We start from the raw sequence: 25,796 nt of genomic DNA, 5'->3' as shown, positions 1-25,796 counted from the left end.
CCTGTCCACATGGTCGAACGCACTATAAAGTTCCATGAAGGCTAGGTGTAATGAACCTCCCTTGGCCTTAAAGTACTTCCCCGTGATCAGGAGCAGGTTGAGGGACTGTTCCACCGTGCCCATGCCTGGACGAAAGCCAAACTGCACTTCAGAAAGGAAGCCTTTGTCTTCACCTCAATACTCCAATCCTGAGGAATCACCAAAGATTTTGACAGAGGAGTCCAACAGCTAGATCGGACTGTAACATGTTGTATTTCCTCTATCACCCAACTTGAAAATGGGGACAATGGTGGATTTCTTCCAAGAGCTTGGTATTCCTGCCTGGAATATGGCGTGAAACACATTTGTCAACAGGGCAGCCCAAAAGGATATATTTTGTCTAAAGACCTCTGGACCCCATCTACGCTGGGGACCTTACCAGGAATACTCGTTGAAATGGCAGAAGTTACATCGCTCACATCAATAGTGAAGGAAATAGAATTACTAGCTGGCTTAAAAGAAGCAGGAAGGTTCACACTGATTAAAGGAGTGTTAGGAAAACCTGAATCAGAGGGGTTAAAATACTGGGACAACCAGTCTTCTGATGAGACGTGGTAGGGGATTTTCGGGCTATTATAAGCTAAGAAGTAGGGCCAGCTAATCTTGTCCTAGAAGGCATTGGAATTCCTACGTTTAGCGGCTATAAGTAGATCCCCTCAGGCTTCTCCCTGAATTCCCTCCTCCTTGTTTCAAGTGCCATCTTATAAGCCCCCTAGCATGCCTAATTTCCTTAGTGTTTCTAGGGAGGGACTTAATTGCCGACTTCAAATTCTAAGAAGCAAGCGTGGTCAAACCATCAATGGGCAGGATTTCAATGGTGACTTCCTTAACTGTCCCTAAGCTGGACATTGATTTACATAAGTCATTAAAACTACCCAAGACCGGGGGGGTGTGGCTTAAAAGGCCAACATGGCGGACGCCCCTTAACTGGGCTCTGCTCATCCACGCCAATACCGACTCTAATCTGGCATCATCCTGTCATACGGAGATTGCAAACTGCACCGCTGAGACTCCACGGGGCCCGGTCGGACACCTGCCTGCAACCCCGGGATCCAGCAACACACGGATGGAGCTGCGCTGTGATGAGACCTGCGGTGAACTGTGGTGATACTGCGTATGCTGCCATCTTCCGTCTCGATCCCTCCTACGGACCGGCGGCAGCGGCCGAAGCATCAGGGTCCCAGAGGTAGGCGTGGGACGCCTTGGGTCCGGGGGTTGTCTTCGCAGCCTGGACCTCCCAGTGGCGCTGTAAACCTTGCGCCGGGCCTGGATTAGTCAAGCTGAGTACCCGCGCCGGCTGTGAGACCTGGGGGTAGTATGAGTGATACATGGCAGCCCTGCAACGACCAGGAGTGGGCACCGGTTTGCAGCTAGTACCCACAACACAATTGCCGGTGACTCGCGGCAGCCCATGAGATTGGAATACCTCCCGGGTCTGGCAGGCCTCCAGTTTGAGCAGGCTTAGAGCGGCGGTGGGTGGGGCCCTCTCTGGCTGACTGTTTGCCGGCGTGGAGACTTATTACAGGCCCGGGAGTGGCCTAGCATCCTTGGAATCCCTGGAGAGCTGGTGACTGCCGTCCCGCTTGGCGCCTTATCCTGGAAATCCTGTGGGCTGCATGGGGAGACCAACCAGTGCGAGGTGAAGTGAGCGCCACCGGCTATGTCAGCCTAACACATCCGTCTTGCTCAGAAATGTTATAGGCCCCATTCGAGCCTCCTCCCCAGCGATGACAGTGCCTGGAGCTTGTGACCCGGCGTAGGAGCTCTGGGTGAGCACCCTCGTGGCAGCTGTGCAGCGGGGTGGAGACGACGTGCTGCTGTGACTGGGGGTACGTGGTGGGCCGGGGGTCCGGCGAGTCTTGTCCCTATAACAGGGCCTACTTGGCCGGCGGTCAAGGGCTGCAGAAGCAGCTGGGCTAGGCTCGTTGCGGCTTGTGGTCTGAGGCTAGCTGGATTCCGTGAGACCCGGCTTACCGCGTTTCCCCATCCGAAGTATAGTGGCCGCCCGACAACCGCGGGTTGAGAGACATGACGAGGGACACACTTCCACTCCTTGCTCCCGTAACCGGATCCGTGATTTGATATTACGGGCAGACCGCTCGTCGCCATGGGCAAAGATAAACCAGGTACAGCTGGTACTAAGCTGAGTAACCTCGACCAATATGCCACGGCGCCGGGCGGAACCACCAGAGGTGACTCGAGCGGCACGATGCCCAATAATGTGACGCTAATGCTGGCCTTCACTGAAGCAAGGAACACGCTTGATGCCAAGATCGGTGCGCTGGGCGCTGAGGTCTCTTTCCTGTGCCAGGATCTTCGGAAGGCGGTCGACCGCATCACGGAGGCTGAGGTGTTGACACAAGATTTGGGCTCTTGGGTCGAGGTGGAGAAGGACGAAGGACACACACGACGCAACAACTTGCACTTCGTTGGCATCCCGGAGGGGTGCGAGGGATCATCCATGACCCTTTTACTCACCCAAGGGCTCACAGACCTCATGCCTCCAGACAAATTATCCGCTTGCTTCGTTGTGGAGAGGGCACATCGCGCGTTAACCAAAAAAACGCCCCCTGGGGAAAGCCCAAGACCCGTAATTGCAAAATTCCTTAATTATGCGGACAGGGACTCCATTCTGCAATTTGCCAGGACTCAAAGAGACAAACTTAAACACGACTCCAAGCACATAATGATCTTCCCAGATTATACCCGACTGGTACAACAGCAGCGCCAGTTCTTCATGGAGGCAAAGCGAAGATTACGAACTTTGTATATACAGTATATGCTTTTATACCCGGCACGAATGCGAGTTATTTATAATTCCAAATCCTACTTCTTCGACACACCGGAGGCGACTTTGCCTGCACTAATGAACAAACACATCCGAAATCGCACACCCCACCGCCACTGGAGTCAGATTCATTTCACGACTCACGCACGAACAGACAGTAGAGAAACCAATCCAAGTGGCGATACAGATCAGGTTCTGCCAGGCGCTCATCGCATCTGGAAGAAACATTCTAACAATGATCATGCACAATAATGCTCTAAGAATTAAGGCCACCTACGTAGGAGATTTTTCAGCCCACTTGCTCCGCATAGACCTCAAGATGGCATGGAGGTTCGGCCACACACTTCCTCCCGCCCCGGACAACTTTTAATTGTTGTTGAAGTTGCATGGGTGTTCATGGTACCTTTAGTGGAGGCGCCGGAGTCCTACTGTTAGGGTCCCAAGGGTATTCTCCGCCGCAACAGATGCTCCGTGTTTCAGGTAGTATCGGGTGGGAGGTATGAGGGGGGGTTCTTAAGATGTTATGTTTACATGGTTTTTTGTTCTTACACATGCGCAGAGTTCACATCCCGATCTTACAGTTCCAATCCATGCCCACACTAGTCTTGGGGGTAGATGATAACTAATCGGAGTAATTCATCGCTCAGCGATTTGACCATAGTTTCGTGTAACGTCAGGGGTCTACTTAATAATGTAAAGAGGGGTGCCATTCTTCGTCACGCCAAACATTATGGGGCTGACATTCTCTTTCTTCAAGAGAGACACTTGATGGACACTAAGGCCCCCTGTCTCGCTCGATTTGGATATCATACAGTTAGGCTGTGGGGTTTTAGGTTTAAACCTATAATAACTGATAAAACCCCACTGAAAGAGAAATAGCCCTCACCAGTGAAAACATATAAACACTGAAAAAACACCTGCACAACCAAAAATTCAATGCCATTCAATAAAAGGAAAAAGAGAGTGAAAGAGTCATTTTGTTTTTCTTCCTGAAGGGGTCAATACAATGTAACTTTGTTATACAAGCTAGCAGTGAGAAAGACTGGGGTAACGTTATTCTGCTTAAGTTTTGTTGTTTAGGGATGCCACTAAAATATTGTTTCTTCTTCCTTTTGCTTATTTCAGTTTTGTGGTCTTTGTTCTAAAGATGCAGGGTTTCGAAGCATGTTTTAGGTCTTGTTTAATTATTTTATAAACTGTAGAGAATCAGGAAATATCAAAATCATATTTGATATTTTGGCTGCGTTTGATTCTTTCACTGATAGGTAAAATGGCTGGTTTCATAAGAATCTTTCCTAATATGCGTCATCATATTTACCCACAGAGACTGGGTAAAAACCCTTGATATATCAGCCCACAGTTTCTAGTGGGTCAGTATTGATAGTAGGTGAATTGCCAACACCTCAGGCTTTAAACATTCAATGCAAGGTATAGTGACAAGTGTTTGTGAAAAGAGTGCTATCACCAAGCATCTGGGATAGTGGTGAAAACATGACACCAAACTTTTGGAAAACATGGAACACAGTGTCACTTGGAATGCTCTGCCAAAAAAGGTTCTTTCCAAGCTCAACAAAGATTGGACTCATATTTTTTGTATTTGCAGTGATTTAGCTACGTATATGAAAAAGTTGTGTGATGACCTGTCAAAATTGATACCCGAGCTGAAGTGATTCCCTGTAGGAGATCCTTGCCACTTGTTAGATGGTATGCTGAAGGCATCTTTACAATCTTCAGAGTTAATGAGGGATGCTAGTGACTTTTTAGTCTATTCTGGTGCACTGTTTTCTTAATGAACAGGGACTAAAACACAAATATTTATCATTTTGCGCTTTGTGTGAAATCAAAGAAAGAGTCATCCCAACTGTGTCCCTTAGCTGATGGTTCTCAGTCCAAGGGGCTATGAATGCTATATTATCCATGTGGCAACCGTTTACAGAATTTGTGCTGAGTGATGATGCCAAAGGCAAGAAATGTGAGGATCTTTGGTCGCATATTGATAGTGATGTGAAAAAAGTACACTCTACTGCATTCTTAGAGTTTTACAGAAAAACAGGAGTCTGAAAAAACCCTTGTCTGCCAAGTGTTCAGCATAATTGGATAGATGTGAAACATCTCCTTGAGAGTAGGCTGGGCGACACCTTTAGTGACTTTGGCACTACAACATATTTCATGTTAGAGTGCTTGCCACTTGGTAAGCTAAGCAATGTTGAAGAGCAAATCAGGAACATTTATTTTGCAATGTATGAGAAATGGCTTGAAATAATACATAGAAATGTCCCTTCACCACCAATGGCATTTGAAGTCAATGAAACCTCACTGTGGTATTCTGTAAGTTCTAGATCCATTCAGTAAAGGGGAATTTCCTCCGTAGTTTCTTAAGTGCTGCTTCATTTTTGACCGCTTCAATTACTCTGAGGGCCTAAGCGCCCAGCTCAATGCAAATGTTGCAGGACCTGCCCTAAGAATCACAATCTTCAAGTGCACCAGTATTGGCATGGAAAGCTATGTCAGCGGTCAGAGTTAGGAAATTGTGTACTGGCATTTTGGCGTTGCCCATCTCAAGTGCCAATGTTGAGAGGGCCTTTTCACAGAAGTTTACATGGGAAGGAAAGAGCAAGCACACATGACCAAAGACTCACTGAAGAAGTATGGTGTACTACAATAAGTTTAATTTGCAAAAATCAATTTGGACCTCATATACACTATATGTACACTGTCTATATACCATGTTCTATCAGTGCAGAAAGCTTCCAATAATAAAAACAAAATGTTCCATAAACACCAGAAAAACCCTTTTTCTGTTGTTTTTAGTGGCACGAAAATGTGTAACCACTGATAACAACTGTTTTTTAAGGTATTGAAAACACTGAAAAAACCCCACCAGAATTTACCAGAAATAGAAACTGAAAACAGGAAAGCCTACATACAGTATATCAAGCGGGGTTCTCTTGATTATCTCGCGGGACCGCTATCCTTATCCATTGCCGCATCCCTTTTATACACACCAAGCACTAGTTAGATCCCAGTGGTCGCTATGTCTTGCTGTCTGGGACACTTTATGGGGAACGCCTCACCCTGGGTAGTATCTATGCCCCTCCACCTTTGGGCGCCACCTTTTTCGAATGGCTGACCCGTTTGTGGGGTGAACTCTCTGATGGCTTGGTGCTTCTGGGAGGAGACTGGAATGATACCATGACGGTAAAAGATAGAGCTCGTACATCGGGGTAAGAGCCTCCGGCTGACATATCCAAACTCAATACATTAGCAACCACACTGGGCTTGTCAGAGGTTTGGCGGGAATATCACCCCTCCGAGCTAGGCTACACGTACATATCCGCTGCTCACAAATCTTTGTCCCGTCTGGACTACATGTTTGTCCCACGTGGATACATTCATCGGATCTCCAGTGTGTCACACCTTCCTAGAGGTCTCTAGGTCCAGTGCCTACTCTGGGTACCCTCTCACAAACCCCCATTCAGGTGGAGGATGTCCCCCTGGCACCTGCGCGACGCAGAGTATCTGGAGACGCTGTCTCATGCGGTTTCTGACTACTTTGTACATAATGTAACTTTGACTCCCTCCGAATACACACTATGGGAAGCCATAAAGCCCACAATCCGTGGGGTAGATATCAGTTTCCGCACCATGTTCAAATGTAAACGATTGGCGCATCTAGTGGAGTTGGAAGATCACCCGAGAACCCTGGAGGCACGGTGCCTCACTGTCCCAAACCCCACTCTAAAACGCACCTTATTACTGGCACAGCAGTCCTTACAGCGCCATCTTATGGATGAGGCCAAAGACATCTGGTTAGCCTCACAGCACAGAATTTACCAATGGGGAGACAAATCTAGCAAAATGCTCCATAGACTGTGCCAAACAGAAAAGTCCCCTACCAGCGTCCCAGTGCTCCGCGACGACAGTGAAGCCCTATGCTCGTCCACTGAGACGGTGACTGATGAGTTCGCACGCTACTTCTCAGTGTTATATGCGAGCCAAGAGCAACTACCGGAGGCCGCGATCGACAAATTCTTGTGAGATATCCCTCCCTCGCAGACTTACGCACTCTGCATGGGATCAGTATTAGGGCAAGAGACACAAATGGTGACCAGGTTATGGTCACTTAAATTAGGAGACGAAATAAATGAATCCATCACTAAGGAGGACAAGTGAGAGGAAAACAAGATAAAATAAATTATTGATCCTCCACCTCTACTTGTAAAGGTTGGGGAAGGCACCACACTATCCTTAACAAAATCCAGATTGAATGATAAATTATACTTAAAAATAATCTGGTTCAAAGCTTCCCCATAAGGGTTATGCAAAAAATGGGAAAGATCTTCACCCGGCCAATCTGTTTGACCACATACACTATTCCCTGGAAGGGAACATTTTGAGATATTGAAGTCTCCTAGCCATATGATAGTCACCGTATCCGGGCGCCTCTCTAAAAAGTTAGAAATAAAACCATCCAGTTCCCAAAGCAATTCACCAGAGTGATTTAAAAGAAATGAAAATAAAAATTCATCAAGAGAAAAGTAAAAACACCAGGAAAACTCATTAACAGGATTTGATACCAAGGAGTGCACTGTAGTTCAACAATTGTTAGATTTCTTAGATTAAGAGAAACAAGCACCCCTAACCCACCCTTAGGATGGCCAGACAAAGACGGAATGGCTGAAACACAGAAAGATTGATAACCATTTACATAGAAGTTGTTTAAAGCCCATGTTTCTTCACAACACACCACATCAAACTGTTTAACAGTTGCCAACCAGTCCACATTGTCCAGTTTATTATTGATGATGCCATCAACGTTCCAGGAGAGAAAACGTAATCCGCCTAACCTGGTTGACCTGGGGAAAGTGATGGAATCAGATAAAGGACTGTTCTGGGGGTTGGGGGCACAGGTTCAAACATTAGCATATGTGTATAACTGAAAGCTATCAATGAATTGGTGGGACACGTCAATCATTATATGAAAGCCTGGAGTGTGGTGCAAACCGGTTCTTATGCACAGAGGAGTCATAAGTACCCATTCAGGTTGATCAGTCTATCAAAGTGGTGTATTGTGTGGCTCCTGGAAGGAATTTCACACCTCAATAAAGGCTAAGTACCAGCTGGGCAGCTGCTAGGAAGTAAATGCAAATTAGCCTCCAGGAGCTTCATTGCAGGGTAAATGTAACATTCTAAAATCTATTTTTCCTTAATACTTATAAAAAAATCCAACTTCACAATTAAATTGGATTTTTAATAACTATTAAAAATAGTGGTTTATTTATTTTCCTTGCTTTTCCCAAACCTACGATAACAATGTTAATATTTAATTCTGTACTCTGGTTTTCTGTTTAAGACAGCCTGGCCTGTCACCATGAAAATAGCTTATGGGGCCTGTCAATATAGGGACATGGTGACATTTATTTTCAAGTTGTCCCACTTTTAAATACTAGGCACCCTATCTCACGGGAAGGCTTTGATAGGGTTGTCTTTTTCATATTTAAAACAGAGGCCTTTCCCTGTTACAGTGGCATAGCTAGCCCTTTGGGAGCCCGTGGCAGCCCCTGTGTTTGCTGCCCCATCGCAGCATTGAACAGCAGGGGGTGCTGGCGAGATTCATCCAACAACTGCTGCTTTGTAGGGGGGGATTGCCGCCCCGAGAAGATATGTAGGCGCAGGAGGAGGCCGCCACTCCCAAAACGTTGCCCCCTTTGCTACGCCACTGCCTAGTCAACAGGATATTTCACCAGGTTTTACACTGCAGCATTCCGGTTAAAATGGCAAGCCTGAAACCATGTTTTGCAGGCTGACTCTGTGGATTGCACAATTGTTGCTGCAGTCCACAAGCGTCATGGAACTTCCAGGCCCTAGGTGTATTTTCTAGACCATATACTAGGGACTTACAGGCAAGTTAAATGTGTCCATTAGAAATAAGCCAATTTAACCAGATTTGAAGGAGAGCACAAACACTTAACTTCTGCTTAGCAGGGGTAAGGTGTACAGAATTAAAAAAACAGAAAAAAAGGGTGGACAAAAAGGCAAACAAATTCGAGGTGACCATAAAGAAAAGGCTGATTCTCCTCTGTATCTCCATCTTTTTTTCAGAAATGGAAGGTTGATTAGCAAGAATTGAACTTCTGAAGCCGCAGATTGTAGGAACATCTGTGCAGCAATTGTATTATCTTAGCAGTTTAGGACCAAAGGCGTAACAGCAGCACTATAATAACCAGTGTAACTGGAATAATAAAGTGGAGTGGTCCAAATTACGCAGCAGGGTGACTAAATTTTGCAGCGTAATATGAGGTAGTATTGCTTTATTATTTTGTCATTTTCTTTTACACATGTTAACACTGTCTGGAAAAAAGTTTCACCTCATTAGTACCAGTTTAAAACACAACTACAGCAATAGGCCTCTGTAAGGTGACCAGTAAACCTTTGTGAAGGGACTCCTGCGTTTTTATTTACTTTTGATCGGTTAAAGATGTTTTTGTTAAAACATGCAAATGATGTAGAAGATGATGGATTATGTGACAAATCCATAATTATGCACTTGCATAGTTTCAGTGACTCTAAGTATCATTTATTTTGGTCTATTCATGTGACAAACTGAGAGAATTTGTTGGAGGAGAATAAATGCACAGTCATCCGTACCCCAAAGTGTCTGTTTGTTCTTTCATTTCCTTCTAATCATATTAGCAAGCTCTGTCTTCTGCAAGCAACGCAGGAGATTGAGAGTAGGAAGGACAGCAGCAGCACATATTGCCAGTGAATTTCTTTGCATAATTGACACTTGCACTGCACCTTCCCATTCTATATCTGTGTTCTATTAGTGAAACTTGACAAGTCTTTTCACTTAAGGAGATTGAAAACGTTTCCAATGTCAGTTTTCTTTGTTTAATATAGTGCCAAAAGCAGGGCAAATAGAAGTATGCGCTCCTGTGGCTGCAGCGTATTCCACATAATTATTGGTTTGCCACATTTGTCACATAATCTATTATCTGCAGCATAATTTGCAGATTTTAACATAAAAATAGTTTCTAGCTCAAGCAGATCAAAAGTTACTAAAAAACGCAGCAACGTCTTGCTGTGCAGTGGAAGGCCCTCCGCAAAAGTTAACTGTTCACCAAAGCAGAAAGAAAATTTAACAGACCGCACACAAATATATATCCTGATTGTATGCAAATTCTTAGTTTTCTTCAGTGGCAAAATCCCTCATACTGTTTCTGACATATTTCTTAATTATTATGTGACAGGAGCTTGCGGTTTTGATATACTGGGGATGCCTCAGGTACCCTTTCTGCTCACAGGTGCACAGTAATAGATGCCATCCCCTTATCCCCAGGCGCATAAAGTAGCACAAGGAATTGGAGTTGTAAATGAAAGTTGCACAATTAGGCTTTTATTACAAGTCTGCAGGCCTGTGTGAATTTTTCCATTAGGAAAAAGAATAAAAAATGATTTTCTACTTGTGGCTGGACCTTGAGTGGGCCCCAGGACTATCTTACGAGGGCCTGGCCCACCCTTTAAAAAACAGGCCTGGAGGGAATCAGAGGAGGAGGTAATGGGGGCGCCAAAAATGATTGCCACACCGGGCACCTCCAACGCGAAAGTCACCATATTGAAAAGTAATATTTCAGTGAACAGAAGTTATTAGTGAATTCAGATTCATGAATAACTATCTTAACACAAGAAATATGTAACTGCTTGGGGCAAACAAATGTTCCCGTTTCCTCCTATCCAATCAGTTGTATCTTGAGGGATAAAAGACAAGATGATAGGCTAAATGGTAGTTAGTACTTAAAGGTAAATTGGCAATAGATACAATATTTGCAGGACACAGAAGCACCACCATGTTTGGTTGGAATGAGCAAAGCACCGTATGCATTAATTTGTATCCATTTAACCCTGGACAGGATCTGTCAGTTCGAGAATACAAGGAATTTATTCAGAATGTACGAAGCATAGAAAAGTGTGCAGGAATGGGCAGATACAGCACTTGTGTGCAGGATTAAGCAGAAGCTGTTTACTCTGTAAGGTATAACATTAGGGTAGTCTGACGAGTGGATTTACGGATCTGAGTGGGGCACTGAAAAAGATGTGCATATAATGGCGCAATAGACCCTGTCCTCATTGCTTGCACCGCTTCTCTTTGTTAAAAAACATAAAAGTCAATATAAGGCTCTGAACTGATTTATGAAGTCAAAATAAATCGGTGTGGAATATCACGTATTATTATTGTAAATACAATACTTCATGTCAACGATTTGTGGAACACAGTACTGCATGTGATCAGATTCAAACCTGCATAACACCAAATGCATATTCACATCATTTGTGATATCAGAGGTGGTATACCAGTCTATGAGAATGTAATTCAGACTTATGTCTGACTTTTTACTATTTCACTGTGCTAATTCACACATAATCCTGCAATATAAAAAGGGAGTTGGCATTTTAGGATGATCTACTAATGCAAGGACACTGGGAGAGAAAGCACAATGAGGCACTTAATCAGGTCTTATGCATAATAAAACCAAGGTGCATGATGATGTGTGAAGGTAGGCAGGTTCAGAAAAGCTTTTGTGAAATACTTACGACATGATTTCATTACCTAGTGTTAGTCTTACTCTAAGTTGCATTGGACCATTAAAAAGGCGTCATCATCAAAAATTGTGAACTTGTTTTATTTATACTTTTATGAAAATCCCCTGAAAAATTAGGAAAAGTTATACCATATGCATTGGACTACTTGATGGTTTTGGCGAAATGCGGTAGACTGCCTTTGATGTATATTGTCAATATTGTTTTGAGAAAATGAAACACGCCGTCATACACCCACAGTACCACAGGTGTGGCAGCTCCTCTAAGGAGAAACTGGCAGAAGTTGTTAAAGTAGATGTTAGTGCCAATCAACCGGGCCCTTTGTTTTCCCAGGTCATCCAAAGCATGCAGCTATTAAGAGCATTAGCAACCAGGGAGCAGATTAACAAGGCCTTTTGCTCCACAGCTGCGTCACTTTTTGTGACGCATCGGCAGTGTAAACAATGCACCAGGTTGCAGACAATTTACAACCTGATACATCTAGGGAGATGTGTCACCTTGTAAAGCCCTGCGCCACATACCTGCATCAGGTATAATGTATTCAGGGTGGGCATTCCCACGCAGGAAAGCCTCGTAGAAGTGATGCAGTGAAATCTACAAGATTTCACTGCGCCTCTTCTAGGACGCCACTGCGTCAAAACCTGACGCATGCTTGGATGCACGCTTGCTTGGTGTAAGGAGTGACGCAGTGTATTAAGTATAGGCCTCCCTCAAGCATTGCTGGAGTTGCGTCATGCTTACGACACAACTCCAGCAATGCGTGATTTTCGGGCCGACCGATACGTCAGAATTTCTGACCCATCTGTCAATCCTTGCAACATGGTGCGCCGTATTGTAAATACGATGCATCAATGGTGGTGCAAGGGTTTCTTTGCCAGGCGCAAGGAAACTGACACATCTCTGCTCTAACTAGAGATGCGTCAGTTTCTTGTAAATAAGCCCCCAGGACTCTGATGCAGGAATTGAAGTACTGTGCTATTACTGAGATAGATTCTTCGGCTTGTGCTTGTCTGGTACATTATTTTGAATCTTATAATTGAGGCAGGAGCTTTCTGGCAAGGACTGATCAAACGCAGCTTGTGAACATTCATGATGTGAGTGCAGCTAGCGCACCCAACTCCATGAACACCAGTATGTGGTAGAGTGTCTTAGCCATGCTTGAACAGAGCATATTATTCTTATTATTTTTAATATTTTTTTATTTTTTCATTAAAACAACAAACAATTCAGCATGTACATTTCAGCCAGAATCCATCGATTACAAACAACAAGCTTTAAAAGAAGCAGTGGTACACAGCAGACAGTGTTATGACTGGCCTTCCTACCCCCCTTGGTGTCATCTACTCCCCGTAATAAATATCTCCTAGGTCTCTCAGCCAAGAATATGCCTAGAGTAACGTACCCCACGTCCCACTGCCAGTTCATAGGGTCTTCCATCTCTAGATGGTAGTAACTTAGCCATGGCTGCCAGATTTTCCTAAACTTTCGCGGGCATCCTCTCACTTTATATACCATCTTTTCAGCTCCCATGTACATGTCCATGCCTGTGTGCCACTCCTTCAGTGTGGGAATTTCTGGACTCCCCCAATACTTAGCTATGTCGCGTTTTGCTACTACGAGGCCTAAGTTACAGAGCAAAAGTTGATACCGTGTAATATCGACATCAGTGTGGATGCCTAGAAGAATGTACTTAGGGTCTATTGGGATGTGTGCATGGAATAGTTCTTGCAGGATCCGTGTCCAGTAGTCACAAATTGGCTGGCAGTCCCATAAGGTGTGGATGAAGGAGCCGCGCTCTGTTCTGCATCGCAGACACTCTGGCGCCTCCGCCCTGCCCATTGCATGTAATTTCGCCCTGTCATAGTATAACCTATGAAGAATATTTAACTGGCCCAATCGTAGCCTAAGCCTAATCGCCACCTCCCTAGGGTGCATCAGGGCCGTCTCCCAATCAATGTCTTCTAATGTTCCTACGAGGTCCTCCCACTTTCCCCGAAGTGTCAGTAAAGTATCGGGCGTATTGTTGATTAGAGTTTTATACATCCAGGAGACTGCTTTCTCTGGTATCTCCTCCTGAAGCAGCAGCCCTTCCAGCGGGGCATATTCTGGGAGATCAGTGCTGTCATGCCTGTGCGTCGCAGTTGAATGTACTTATAATACTACCTGTCCGTCAGGCTATAAACCCTTTGTAATTCTGCGAACATCATCAAGGCGCCCTGTCTCGTTATGTCCCCTAAAGTGGTAATCCCAATAGCATCCCATCCTTTAAAACCCTTTAATTTTGTAAGTTCCATTTCATTACCCATTCGGCTTTCCTCCAAGCCTCAATCGCCCTCTGCGTTGCTGGCAACAGGCTTCTCACCCCATGGCTCCCATATATGTAGTGAAGGTGCAAGCGTTTGGAAAATTGGAGTCTCTCTAGGGCATATGTCCCCATTCGTTGATGACTACGAGTTGTGCCGCTCCGTAATATGCTCGGACGTCTGGCAGCAAGATTCCCCCATTATACTGGCATTGCTGCAACATTTGCAACGCCATTCTAGGGTGGCCTTCGTCCCATAGCAAGGTCCGCAGTTCGGCATTTATCACCCTAAAGATAGCTTCCAGTATTTTGCAGTGCGTATTTTGAAAAATGAAGAGTTGCTTGGGTAGTGTAATCATTTTGAACATAGCAGCCCTCCCAAGTAGTGTCAGGGGAAGATGTCTCCATCTTGTCATGTCAAGCCGGAAGTCCGCTAGAATGTTACAGGTTAGACAGGTTGTCACATTTTCCGAAATGTAGAGTCCCAGATATTCAAAGACCTCTTCGGCAATGGGGAGACGCACAAGTACGGACCACATATCAATGTGGCCCCCTATCGGGTATATGGTAGACTTCCCCCAATTAATCTTGTATCCCGCCTGCATACCGTAGACATCGACTACGTGAAAAATAATAGGGAGTGTCTTGTTTGGGTTGGTTATGTATAAAAGGATATTGTCTGCGTAGAGCGGGATTCGTTCATCCAGCAGCTGACCTTCAAGGTCCTGGAACCCTGTTAAATCTGGGTGTGTTCTAATCAGGCAAGCTAGCGGTTCCAGAACAAGCACGAAGAGTAAGGGGGACAACGGGTAATCCTGTATAGTCCCCCGCTGAATGGGAAACTCGGCTGATTTGACTCCGTTTACTCGCACTCTTGCTCTGGGATTTGTATATAAAAGATCGATCCATGTTCAGAAGTTATGCCCAAAACCTAATTTTACAAGGACCCGCCTCAGGAAAGGCCAGTGTACCGTGTCAAATGCCTTTTCGGCATCAGGTGATAGAAGCATATGGGAGACCCCACTCCCTTTAGTAGTGTCTAGCCAGTTTGCTAACCAATGGAGATTGAGGCATGTGGCGCGCCTAGGCATGAAACCCGTCTGGTCTTTGTGCACTAGGGACATGATGACCGTCAGTAGCCGTGTTGCCAGTATAGAGGCCAATACCGTGGTCTCCACATTAAGGAGCGAAATTGTGCGTTAGGAGCTGCACTTTTCCGGGGGCTTGCCCGGTTTTGGAATGACCACAACTGTGACTTCACAGAGATCCAGGGGAAGCGTTCCCTCATCCCTTGCCGCTAGAAACATGTTTAATAAGCGCGGGGCTATTATATTGATATTTTGTTTAAAAAAACGCCCCCGGAAGTCCGTTCGGCCCGGAGTTTTCCCTGACTTCTGTTTGGCAATGCCAGCCTGCACTTCTTCTAGAGCAATCTCCTCGTTTAAGGCCGCCTGGTCCACCGTTTGCAAGGTGGGCATATCTATGGCTGTGAGATAGTAGTCTATGCTATCCTCTGGAACCCTCAGACGGGCCGCGTACAATTCAGTGTAGTAACTTGCAAATGCTGCCGCAATTGTGGGTGCCGTCATATGCCATGTCCCCACCTCTTCTATTTGGTTTACCCAATTTGCTTTCCTTTCTTTCTGGCTTAGCCAGGCCATTAACTTCCCTGCCCTATCTCCTGACTCTTATAGTCTGTGGTGAGTGGTCTGAATTTGGGTACGGGCCTCCCCCTCTACCAAAGCCCGGAGTTCTCTCTGCGTGATCTCCAACTGTCTAAGCATCCCAGCCTCGTTGTCCGAGGATATATTCTGTTCCAGTTCTAACAATTTACCTTTGAGATCCCGTATTTGCAACGTTTTCATGAGGGACAAGAAGGTGATGGTGGAGTGCCAGACAGGGAAGGGGGAGACCAAATTGGAGAGTAAGGAGGTGAAAATAAAACGCTTGTCATACATGGGGGTTACCAAACCTTTAGGCGCTCACCTGATGCTGTCTACCAAGGAACGGATTTGGAAAGGGGAATATGGGGAGATGCTAAAGCTCCTCCATAGGGAGGTGCGGGCGAAAGAGGGTTCGAAGGAAGAGGAATTTGAGTTGGCTAAACGGCCGAAGGTGCCGTTGACGATTGAGAACTGGACGGCAGCTTTTCTCATTTACGCGAGTGTGTATTGCGAAAAGTTCCCGGAGAGGTCAGTGGCCATGTTTAAATACATGGATGTGATAAGGAACGCACAGATTACGGGGGCGGATATGCCTGGGCGCAGTATGATGAAGAGTTCCGGGCGCGCATGGCGTGGGACCCGGAGGCTAAATGGGGCGAGCTAGATACAGATTTTTGGCAGCATACGGTGGGGCTAGCGGGGTCTGGGAAAACCATTTTCACGGCCAGCGGGCTCCCGCTCGTGTATCGGCCCTTTCGAGGAGGCCCCACCCGCGGGGGGGGGTGAAGGGAGCAGGCAGGGGACAGGCAGGGGCGAAAGGGGCTTGCTGGGATTATAATAAAGGATTTTGCACCCGGGAGTACTGCCGTTTCCGGCATGATTGCTCCGGCTGTGGAGGACGGCATGCACTGGTCAATTGTTGGGGCGGCCAGGGTCAGTCGCAGGGATCTCAGCAGTGGCAGTCGGGATCTTTCAAGGCAGGGGGTCAGCAGCAGCAGCAGCAGCTGGGAGGGGGGCGAGGGGCTAAGGGACCTGGGCCAAAGGGCTCGTACTCCGGTCAGGGTGGATAATTTGCTGGCAGCCTTGCAAGGGTATCCGGAGAGGGAGGCTGCGGAGCGGTTGCGACTGGGGTTTCTTGAAGGGTTGAGACTGGGGTACGATGGTCCACGGGTGAGGAGGTGGGCGGACAATCTGAAATCGGCACGGGAACACTCGCAGGTGGTGCAGGACAAGCTTGACAAGGAAGTGCGTGAGGGCCGCATGGCGGGCCCCTTTCGGGAATAGCCGTTGCCAAATTTAATTGTTCACCCATTGGAGTGGTGCCTAAAAAAGAGCAGGGTCAGATTCACCTCATTCAGCATTTGTCGTGGCCGGAAGGGGGGTCGGTGAATGATTTCATCGACGAATGGGAGGCCACTGTATCTTACTCATCTGTTGACCTAGCCATGTCACTGGTGGTGACCGCGAGCGCAACAGCACAAATGGCAAAGTGCGACATAAAGTCAGCTTTCCGGCTGCTTCCAGTTCACCCTGATGACTGGGATCTTTTGGGCATCCAATTTGGCGGCACTGGTACATGGACAAAGTGTTGCCGATGGGCTGCTCTATGTCCTGCACGCTTTTTGAATGTTTCAGCACGTTCCTACAATGGTTGTTTACGGAACGGACGGGTCACCAAGGAGTTACGCACTACCTGGATGACTTCGTTTTTGTGGGCACCTCAGGCTCCACAGACTGCCAGAGGGCTCTGGACAGTTTCAATGAGATCATGTGGGAACTGGGCGTGCCGTTGGCACCAGAGAAAACTATGGGACCCAGTACGGCCCTTGCCTTTTTAGGGATTGAGTTAGATTCACAGTTGATGGAGGTATGCCTTTCTGCTGACAAAAAGCAGCAAATGTTGGGGCTGCTGGAAATCATGTTGGCAAAATCAAAGGTTACGGTTAAGGACATACAAGTTCTGCTGGGCCATCTCAATTTCGCCTGTCGGGTGGTCAGAGTAGGGAGGACGTTTTGTAGGCGACTGTGTAGGGCATTGGCGGGGCAGAGGCCTCCACATCATCATGTACGGCTGTCGGCCGGGGTGAGGGAGGATTTGAGGATGTGGCAGTTTTTCTTGCAACATTTCAACGGGATACCTTTGATGAGGGAGGCAGACATGGTGTGGGATGTACAGATTTTATCGGACGCGGCAGGGAGTACTGGTTTTGGTCTTTACTGGCAACGGAGGTGGTGTGCCGAACCCTGTCCGGAGGAATGGTTGGAAGGTGGCAGGAGCATTGCCTTTTTGGAGTTTTTCCCCCTGGTGGTGGCAATTACGCTTTGGGGGGCTCTTTTGGCGCACAAGAAGGTCACTTTCAGGATTGACAATATGGCAGTGGTGCACATTGTCAATCGACAGTCTGCCAGAGATGAACAGGTTCTGAAATTGTTGAGGGTCTTCGTGTTGGGGTGCTTGAAGCATGATATTGCTTTTCGCGCGATGCATGTGCCAGGTGTGGACAATGACACTGCGGATTCTTTGTCTCGTTCACAGTGGGGGAGATTCCGTGGGCTCGCCAAGGACGCAGACAGGACCCCGACCAGAATGCCGCACCAGCTGTGGTACGTAGGCAACACAGGATGTTGCAACTGGTTCTAGGCTCATTAGCCCAATCCACAAGGACAGCCTATCGGGCGGCATGGGGGGAATTTTTACATTCTGGAGCGCGGTGGCGGGCCTCTTGGGCGGCTAGACAGGAGGATGTTATCCAGTTTATTTTGGGCTTGGTGAAGAAGGGCCTTACGAAAGTCACGATTGTGGGCAAGCTAGCGGGAATTGCTTTTGTCGGGAAATTGTTGTGGGGCTATGCCCCCTCCGCGGGGGAACTTGGGGCACGTATTTTGGAGGGTTGGGCGCGGGAATGTGGACGCGCTACCCGGGTGCGGAAGCCTTTGTCATGGGAACTGTTGGAAGGGGTGCTGGGGGTGTTGCCTGGGTTGTGTTTTGATGCAGGGGAAGCAACTCTTTTCTCCACGCTCATGTCCTGGATGTTTTTCGGGGCCTTTAGGGTCTCGGAGTTGTTGGGGCCAAGGGGGAGCGAGGTTTGTCTTGGGGGGGAGGTTTCCTTTAGTGCAGATGAGGTCCATATATGGCTCAAGAAGGCGAAAACGGATCAGAAGGGCAAGGGAAAATGGGTATCTTTGAAAAAGGGGCTCACGTCGCAAATTTGTCCTTTTCGGTGGGGTTTGCGGTGGAGGTCTTTTTCGGGGGTGTTGGGAGGGTTAGTCTTTGTTCATGGGGACGGGCGGTGCGTCAAGGCTTCTCAGCTTTTAGCGGTACTGCGGAAAGCGGTGGGAAGACTGGGGATCGACGGGATGGAGTTTGGGACGCATTCTTTTCGGATTGGGGCAGCTTCAGAGGCTCACTCTAGAGGCTGGGAACGAGGGGACATTATGAGGTTGGGCAGGTGGTCTTCGGATTGGCATCTCTGGGGGGGGGTGATAGTTTAAAAAAAATAATAATAATTGTGTTTCCTGTTGTTCATTCTTGTTTCTTGTTGCAGGTTCAGTTATGGGTCCCCTCGCCAGGGAGATGTCCATCTGGATTGTGGGCCATTCTTTTGTGAAACGGACGCAAGTCCAGGCCCGCTCAAGCTACTTAGCGGAAAGTTTGGGGTTTAATGAAGATTTATTCTCGGTTGGTTGGCGGGGTAGGGGCGGTATGCGGTGGAACGAGCTATCACAGGTGCTCAATGGGCTTTTGGTGGCTGGTAGGTGCCCGGATGTGTTGGTTTTACACTTAGGGGGAAACGACATGGTCAGGGAGACGGGCATGCATTCCATGAAAAGGGACTTGTCGTTGATTAAAGCTCGGTGGGCAGGGTGCTCCATTGTATGGACGGAGTTTGTTCCTCGTAGGGTTTGGAGAGGGGCGGTCAATCCTGGGGCAGTGGACAAGGCCAGGCGGAAGTTGAACACTGAAATGGTGTGATTTTGTCGGCAGTCGGGTATTTGCAGGATTGCACATAGGGAGATTCGTTACGACACACCAGATTTTTACAGAGATGATGGGGTACACTTGTCCCGGCTCGGCATGGATTTGTATCTTTTGGTATTGCGGGAGGTGTTGGCCCGGTTGCTAGGTGTCTACCGGCATTGAGAGGGGAAGGGGACTGTTTGGGGGGAGGCAGAAAAAGGGGGAGGCGGCGTCTCCGCCTACACGCCCGCCTTTTTCTGGGTGGCGGGGTGGTTGACAGTTGGCCGGGATTGGCTGTAGTTTGTTGTTATATGTTGGTAGTTTGTGAGCAGGAGCAGGGAAAGGGTAACCAGGTAGGATAAGTTTAGATTAGAGGTTGGTTAGTTACAGTAGCACAAAGGCAGGTAGGGATTAGGGTCAGGGGAGGTTAGGATTTGGAAAGGCTAGATTGTGTAGGATCGGGTTATATTATGGTTATGGAATGTTATGTTGTATTTTGTGGGGTGGGGGATCTGATGTGGGGATCGTAGGGGTGGGGGGAGGAACAAGGGGTCAGGAAATTCTTGTATAGTGAGGTTTTAGTTTTGTAAGGCAGTGGCCAAGGGATGAAATTGTGATATGCACCTGTTTCAATAAAGCGGCCTTTTTCACACATAATAAGTTGGTCTCGTGTCGGCTTGCCCCCCCCCCCCCTTTATCTCTCAAAGAGGGCTTCCTCCACTGGGTTGGGGGTTGAGTTGCACTCGGTCGGCCAATTTGATTAATATATGTGGCTGGAAGACAGGATTCTGGCCAGGATCTATGTCGGGCGGCTGGAGCTCCGGCAAATGCGGCTAGTCTGCCATGTTGCTAGCCACACCCCCCGAACAGAGCATTTTATTGAGCAGCATGGCAGATATATCACCTGAGAGTATGCTTTTGTACACTATTCAGGAAAGGTGTGTAGGACCAACAGTAACTATTCAAACTTGAAAAAAGTACTGGTGAGGTGGGATGGAGAATGAAGAAGAGTTGCTTGTCAATGGATACAGTGTGATTGCCATGCCAGATAACCACTCAAAACCAATCGAATTTCCCACAAAGTGACTAAGCAAGGCACGGCAAACGTTTGCTCTAAACTTTACAGGGTCGTTGTTTCGTCTGTGTGAGGGCAGAGTTATGCCAGTTTAGTGATAACGTACTACTAAAATGAGAAGTAGTGAATATGCAATTTCATGTTTCTAATAGAGGCATTAAATTTCCCCTAAAATCATTTTGCCATCCACATTGTTTACACAACCAAGGCCATACTAATGAAAATCCAGCGCCACACAAATTTCTGTTAACATAACAAAATGGGACACCTTCATATCAGAGATGAGAGAGGATTTGAAACGTGTTCTTCTCCCTCTGACTACTTCTTTATCTAACCACAATCCATGGGCTAGTGGAGAATATGAATCAACCTATCAAAGATTGCGTGCAATGGTCAGTAGCGTATGGGACACCAATCAGCGAGTCAACATTATGGACAATCACACCAATTACACCCGTGAAGATGGATGACCTCCTTTAATTTACTTCATGGTTGCATATTAGTGACCAATCTTTCACCAGGCTGGTTAATTAGAATATATAAAATAATACAGCGCTAATGTGGGAGATGTCGTTTGTATACAGAAACGAATCAGAAAAACTAAAGATCTGCTTAAATAATATGAATCAAAATGAATAGGAGAGACATGGCATTTCCTAAGTGTTAGAATTAGAAGAGGGTGAAATATGGATTGCATAGTTACAAGGACAACCTAACTATTGGGAGACAGAGCGACATATGTGACAAAGGCTGTAATAATGGCATTTCCAAGGGTAATGTTGAAAGGTATATCATGGTCATACTTTTGTATGATATACATATCATGGCTTAAATATTAGCTACAAAAATATCACCCCATCGGGGATAACAAAACATATGCCCATTGGGTCTTTATTTTGTTATCAATATTGATGCCTGATGACATTTCTGCACCCAATATTCTGACATACAACCATGCTGGAACAGGAGTGGGGACACTGACGGAAGAACCTGCCTATGGAAATCATGATTGATTGTAGTGATCTAGAGTGCTGGTGCTGTGTCAAGAATAGATTGTGTGGGTAAGAATCCAGACGTTAAGACATCCGACAGGGATGTGAATTGGGGCAGTGCTGCTGCATCCAGGATGGCAGTTTGTATGATATTTGTATTCAGAAGGAATAATTATTGCAAGTTTTGCCCTTAATGCTTTGTATTTGTATATATCTTGGAATTGGAAAAGTGAGTGGGCTAGTGGTGGATCTCTTCGGTGAGTTTTCTCTTAAAAAGAGAGACTTGTGTTCTTTCTGAAGGGTATGAAGATTGTACACATTACGACTTGTTGGAATGAAACCCCTGTGTGAATGCTGGAAACAAATAAACCAGATTCCAGAATTTTAGAGACAGGCACAGCTGAAACAGTGACAACGCGACAGACTAATAATTACCTGCAGTGGGCAAGATTAGCTGCAGTCTCAATTCGTCCTAAAATTCTGCATATATATTTGTGTTTCCTCGCCAGAGGCTTATGTAGGGGGCTAAAATGATTGACCCAAGCATTCTCCTATTCAGAAATAAACCCTGTATTACGTACAGATAATAAAACATTGTGTAAGCGATAAAATAAATGCTGATTATGCATGCACCCGCCCGCAGTCCTAAAATGTTTATTTTGCTTTGCTGCTGTTACTGAAAGAAATGCAACACAATATTCACATAAGGAGACAGATTCGCCTTGGAAATACCGCACAAGTAAACTTCTGGACTTCTGCATTTAGATGTCGAGGCTGAAATTTAAGAGGCGAAGAATAATCTGTTCAGCTGCAAACAACTGGACATTTAGAGTGGCTCAACAGTTTAAGAGTTAAGGTTTTAATTACCATCATATGAAATAGTGGTGGCGTTTCTAGCGAAGCCACAGGACGATGTGAGTACTGTACTGTGGTATTACGAAAGCTGATCACTCGTTACCTGGCTCCCATCAACCACCAACCCACTGCACATAAAAACACAGACCAGGCCTTTTAATGAATGCTAGAAAACAGGCAACCTGGAGCCATCGGCCGTTCCTTCCACGCAGCTCAGGCAATGCCCAAAACATCCTGATCTCGCTGCCCAGACCGGTCAGGGCATTGGGGTTAGAGACTTTTCTTTCAAAGTCAGAAAATCCCTCTTTGTACAAAGACACTGCTGCACTGGTGCCGACACTGGTCTCTGCTGTTCCCAGGTGATGGCGGGTTCTTCAGGCGAGGGACCCATCAGGCTGCAGGAGCAAGTAGTCTTGGAGCGCCGCAGGCACTGGCAGTTTGGGGATGAGGCAGTGGCACCGGCTCCCGAAGTGTTTCCGGATGGCGCATCTGCACAGGTGCTGCAGACTGCGGGTGGAGGAGGACAGGCGTAGGAGTGACTGGTAGAAGGACCGGTGTGTCTAGAAGAGAGAGTGAGAACGAGTGAGGAAACAGAAGCCTGCAAATACAGAAGCATTCTGGGCTGTATTGAAAATATCCCACAGGTTGGGAAAGAGAGATCCTACCCCAGTTTAAGCGCCCTTCGGATGCATAGGCCAGTCTGTGAATCTGCCTGTTTCCCCTTAGGTCAGTATACATCTGGAACGATAGAGATAATGACCTCAACTATATGTAGTGAGTGCAGCAATGTGTGTGTGGAACCAGAAGTCTGTATTAAGGGCAGATATTATTTGCCTTATCAACGTGCAGATCTCTGCATACTTGACTCATTGGGTATATTTTTACAGCCATACTGCCGCGCCTTCTGCTAATCCAGTATTTAGACACGAAGACACCTCTGCTAATGTACCTCAGTCCTGAAATAAATGAGGCCACATATTTGTATCTACAGTGATTGGCAGTTTGCATTCATCAGGAGAAAGAGTTGGGAGGAAAAGAATACCAACCCAGGCCAGATCTTGTTCCAGTGCCACACTCATGACTCGCATCTCTTCCACTGACTACACAATCTAACTGGCACCACCAAGTGGTATGGCACACATGGAGTGACCAAACACATTACAATTGTGTTACCTGACCCCGGGTGAGGAAGGACTGAAAAACAATAGAGCTGTTGTCACGGAAGAGACACTCAACTCAACTGGAGGCTGCTTTGGGCCAATCACCACCACCAGTGCAATCATAAGAGTTAAGGCAGACCCTTTAGTGTGTGTGGGATGGGTAAAACATGATGGTTAAGAATTGTACGAAACGTCAATTAGGTACTTGGAATTCCCTCTCTAGGCACAGCATGGCTTCTTTTGTGTAGACTAGGGACAGTGGCTGGCAAAGATAAGGTACAAACATAGGCTAATGTGCTTTTCCCTGTAAACCATCCAACGATGTCCGAAAATGCCAATATCCAATTGTCTGCTACGCAAATAAACATGGGGCAGGTTAACAGCAAAACTATGTAAATGTGTCAAGCCAGAGGTAGGAAATGGAATCGTTGTTTGCTTCCTCATTTGATAAGGTATCCGTGGTGACCCTGCATATACTTATGAATCGGGAAATCGGGTTGGCCCCTGTTTTTACACCTCTTCAAACTTTATAGAGGATGAGAGGGTGGTTTATTTTGTTAGGCATGACACTGTGGAACTTAGTCAATTAACTTCTGGCGATCAATTGCATTTCATCCCCAGGAGGAGTCTAGTTTAGGACAAACTTCTATCGAAGACTTGTTTGACATGCACGCCACTGAAACTGCTGAGCATTTAGATTTACTCACATCTGTAACGTTTCTGTGTGTATTATTGAAAATGTCTCCCAGTTAGTTAGGAGTGAGCATGACACAATGAGGCTCACTATGAAAGTGTCTGTCAGTACAGAAACAAGGTGTAAAAGGGGCTTCATGAAGGTCAATTCTGCACCTTCAGAGTGGGCATGATTACCGCCCACGGGATCTGATTTCATTTTTATTTTTTTTACCGCAAACCCTCAACCCAGGCACTTTTTTCAATCTTTTTTTATATGTTTTTACTTCTCTGTCTCAGGGGTGTGAACCTCCACTCCCTACATTTTCCCCTGCAGCTTTCACTCTGCTTTCTTCCCTCCTTCTTGCTCCTCCTCCTCCCCATTTCCTACTCAATTTCGTGGTCCCGCTCACCTTTTCTTCTTCATTCCTGTGACTGAGGGCACCGTTAAACTCTCTTTTCCCTCTAGGTTTTTGCATTTAATTTCCACCAATTATCTTTTACTTCTGACCCTCCATTTTGATTTTAACTTAGGCAGTACCCTTTCTGTGCACCTGGGTTGCTTTTTTAGGTCACCCCCACAGACAGCTCTAGCTCTGTGTTTTCAAAAATTCTACTGTGTATAATGCCAGTACTTATAGTGCGCATTGTGTTAGCCCTTCACTTATTGCTTGGCTTTCCTGTACGTATGTATGTATGAGTTATTTGTATGGCACAAACCTAGCCACAGCCAGACTCAGTGCTGTACTGGATCAAAGGAACGCGTACAAGAGCCGAGTGATGGGGAGAGGTGGCTGGTTTGTCGAATGTTACTGTATTGTTATATAGTGGTCTTAAAAGAGGAGCATTTTCCAATCTTTCCTAAATTGGAGTAGAGTTGGGGCGTTTCTCATGGATTAGGGCACGTTGTTCCAGCTCCTAGGGAAAACATGAAAAAGGTCTGCTACCTTGTTTTTTCTCAGTTTACACTTCTTAGCCTCCAGTCTGATGATGTCCTGTTTCTAAGGTGCTAAGAGCACGAGAAAAGGAGAGCTTGCCTGCAAGTTACGGAGGAGCCCTGGTCATGATTGCTGTGTAACTTATGCAAATGGTTTTGAAGATGGTGCAGGGTGGGATTTGCTTGCTTCCTATTGACTGCAAATAGTCCGATTAATGCAACGTAAGGAAAACTCCACAGTGACTTTACTTAAACAGGGCACAACATGAACTTCTGTGATGCTCAAAGGAAATTGTTAAAATCTGATTTTAATATAGGAGCACATTTAAAAAAAATATGTTTTTTACTGGTGCAATATTTTATGGTTTTTATTAACTGAAAAATAAAAATTATCTTATCTTGCTGGCTTCCTATTTGATGGCTTTCCTTTCCCTTACATAAAACATAGCTTTTTTAAAATTCTTCGGATTGGATGACTTGTATCATTCCACGGTTAATAGAAGGGAACTACTTTTTTTTAGTGAGTACTCGATTGGAGTACATGTTTTTTCTTACTTTCTTCCCAGAGTGTTGTGTGTCCCCTCACATCCATGGTTCCCCACATTCTCTGTGTTGCTCTTTGCTACCCAGCTTGTCCATTGCTGAAAACCACTCTAAATGCAGCAGCAAGGGTGGTTAATGGAGTCAAAAGACATGATCACATCTCCCCCTCCCTGAAAGAACTAAGGGGCATATCTACAAGGTGGCGATAGAAAT

General features: G+C 46.2%; 1 protein-coding gene across 4 annotated transcripts in view; it reads right to left on the bottom strand.

Moving 5' to 3' along the window:
* Positions 1-20,885: 20,885 nt before the first annotated feature.
* Positions 20,886-25,796, bottom strand: part of ASB18 (ankyrin repeat and SOCS box containing 18) — a 350,641-nt gene continuing 345,730 nt past the window's right edge. For 3 of the 4 annotated variants that reach the window (XM_085645099.1, XM_085645097.1, XM_085645098.1), the window contains exon 5: positions 20,886-22,831. Coding sequence is in view for 2 of the 4 variants with exons in the window: in XM_085645097.1 (XP_085501223.1) it covers positions 22,646-22,831 (186 nt within the window). In the remaining 2 variants the exon portion in view is untranslated. Of the gene's footprint in view, positions 22,832-22,936; positions 23,010-25,796 lie in introns of those variants that run through there. The other variant, XM_085645100.1, reaches the window with a different exon arrangement.

This window comes from Triturus cristatus, chromosome 3_1, assembly GCF_964204655.1.
Source record: "Triturus cristatus chromosome 3_1, aTriCri1.1, whole genome shotgun sequence".
Lineage (NCBI taxonomy): Eukaryota > Metazoa > Chordata > Amphibia > Caudata > Salamandridae > Triturus > Triturus cristatus.
This window is presented reverse-complemented; position numbering and strand designations above follow the sequence as displayed.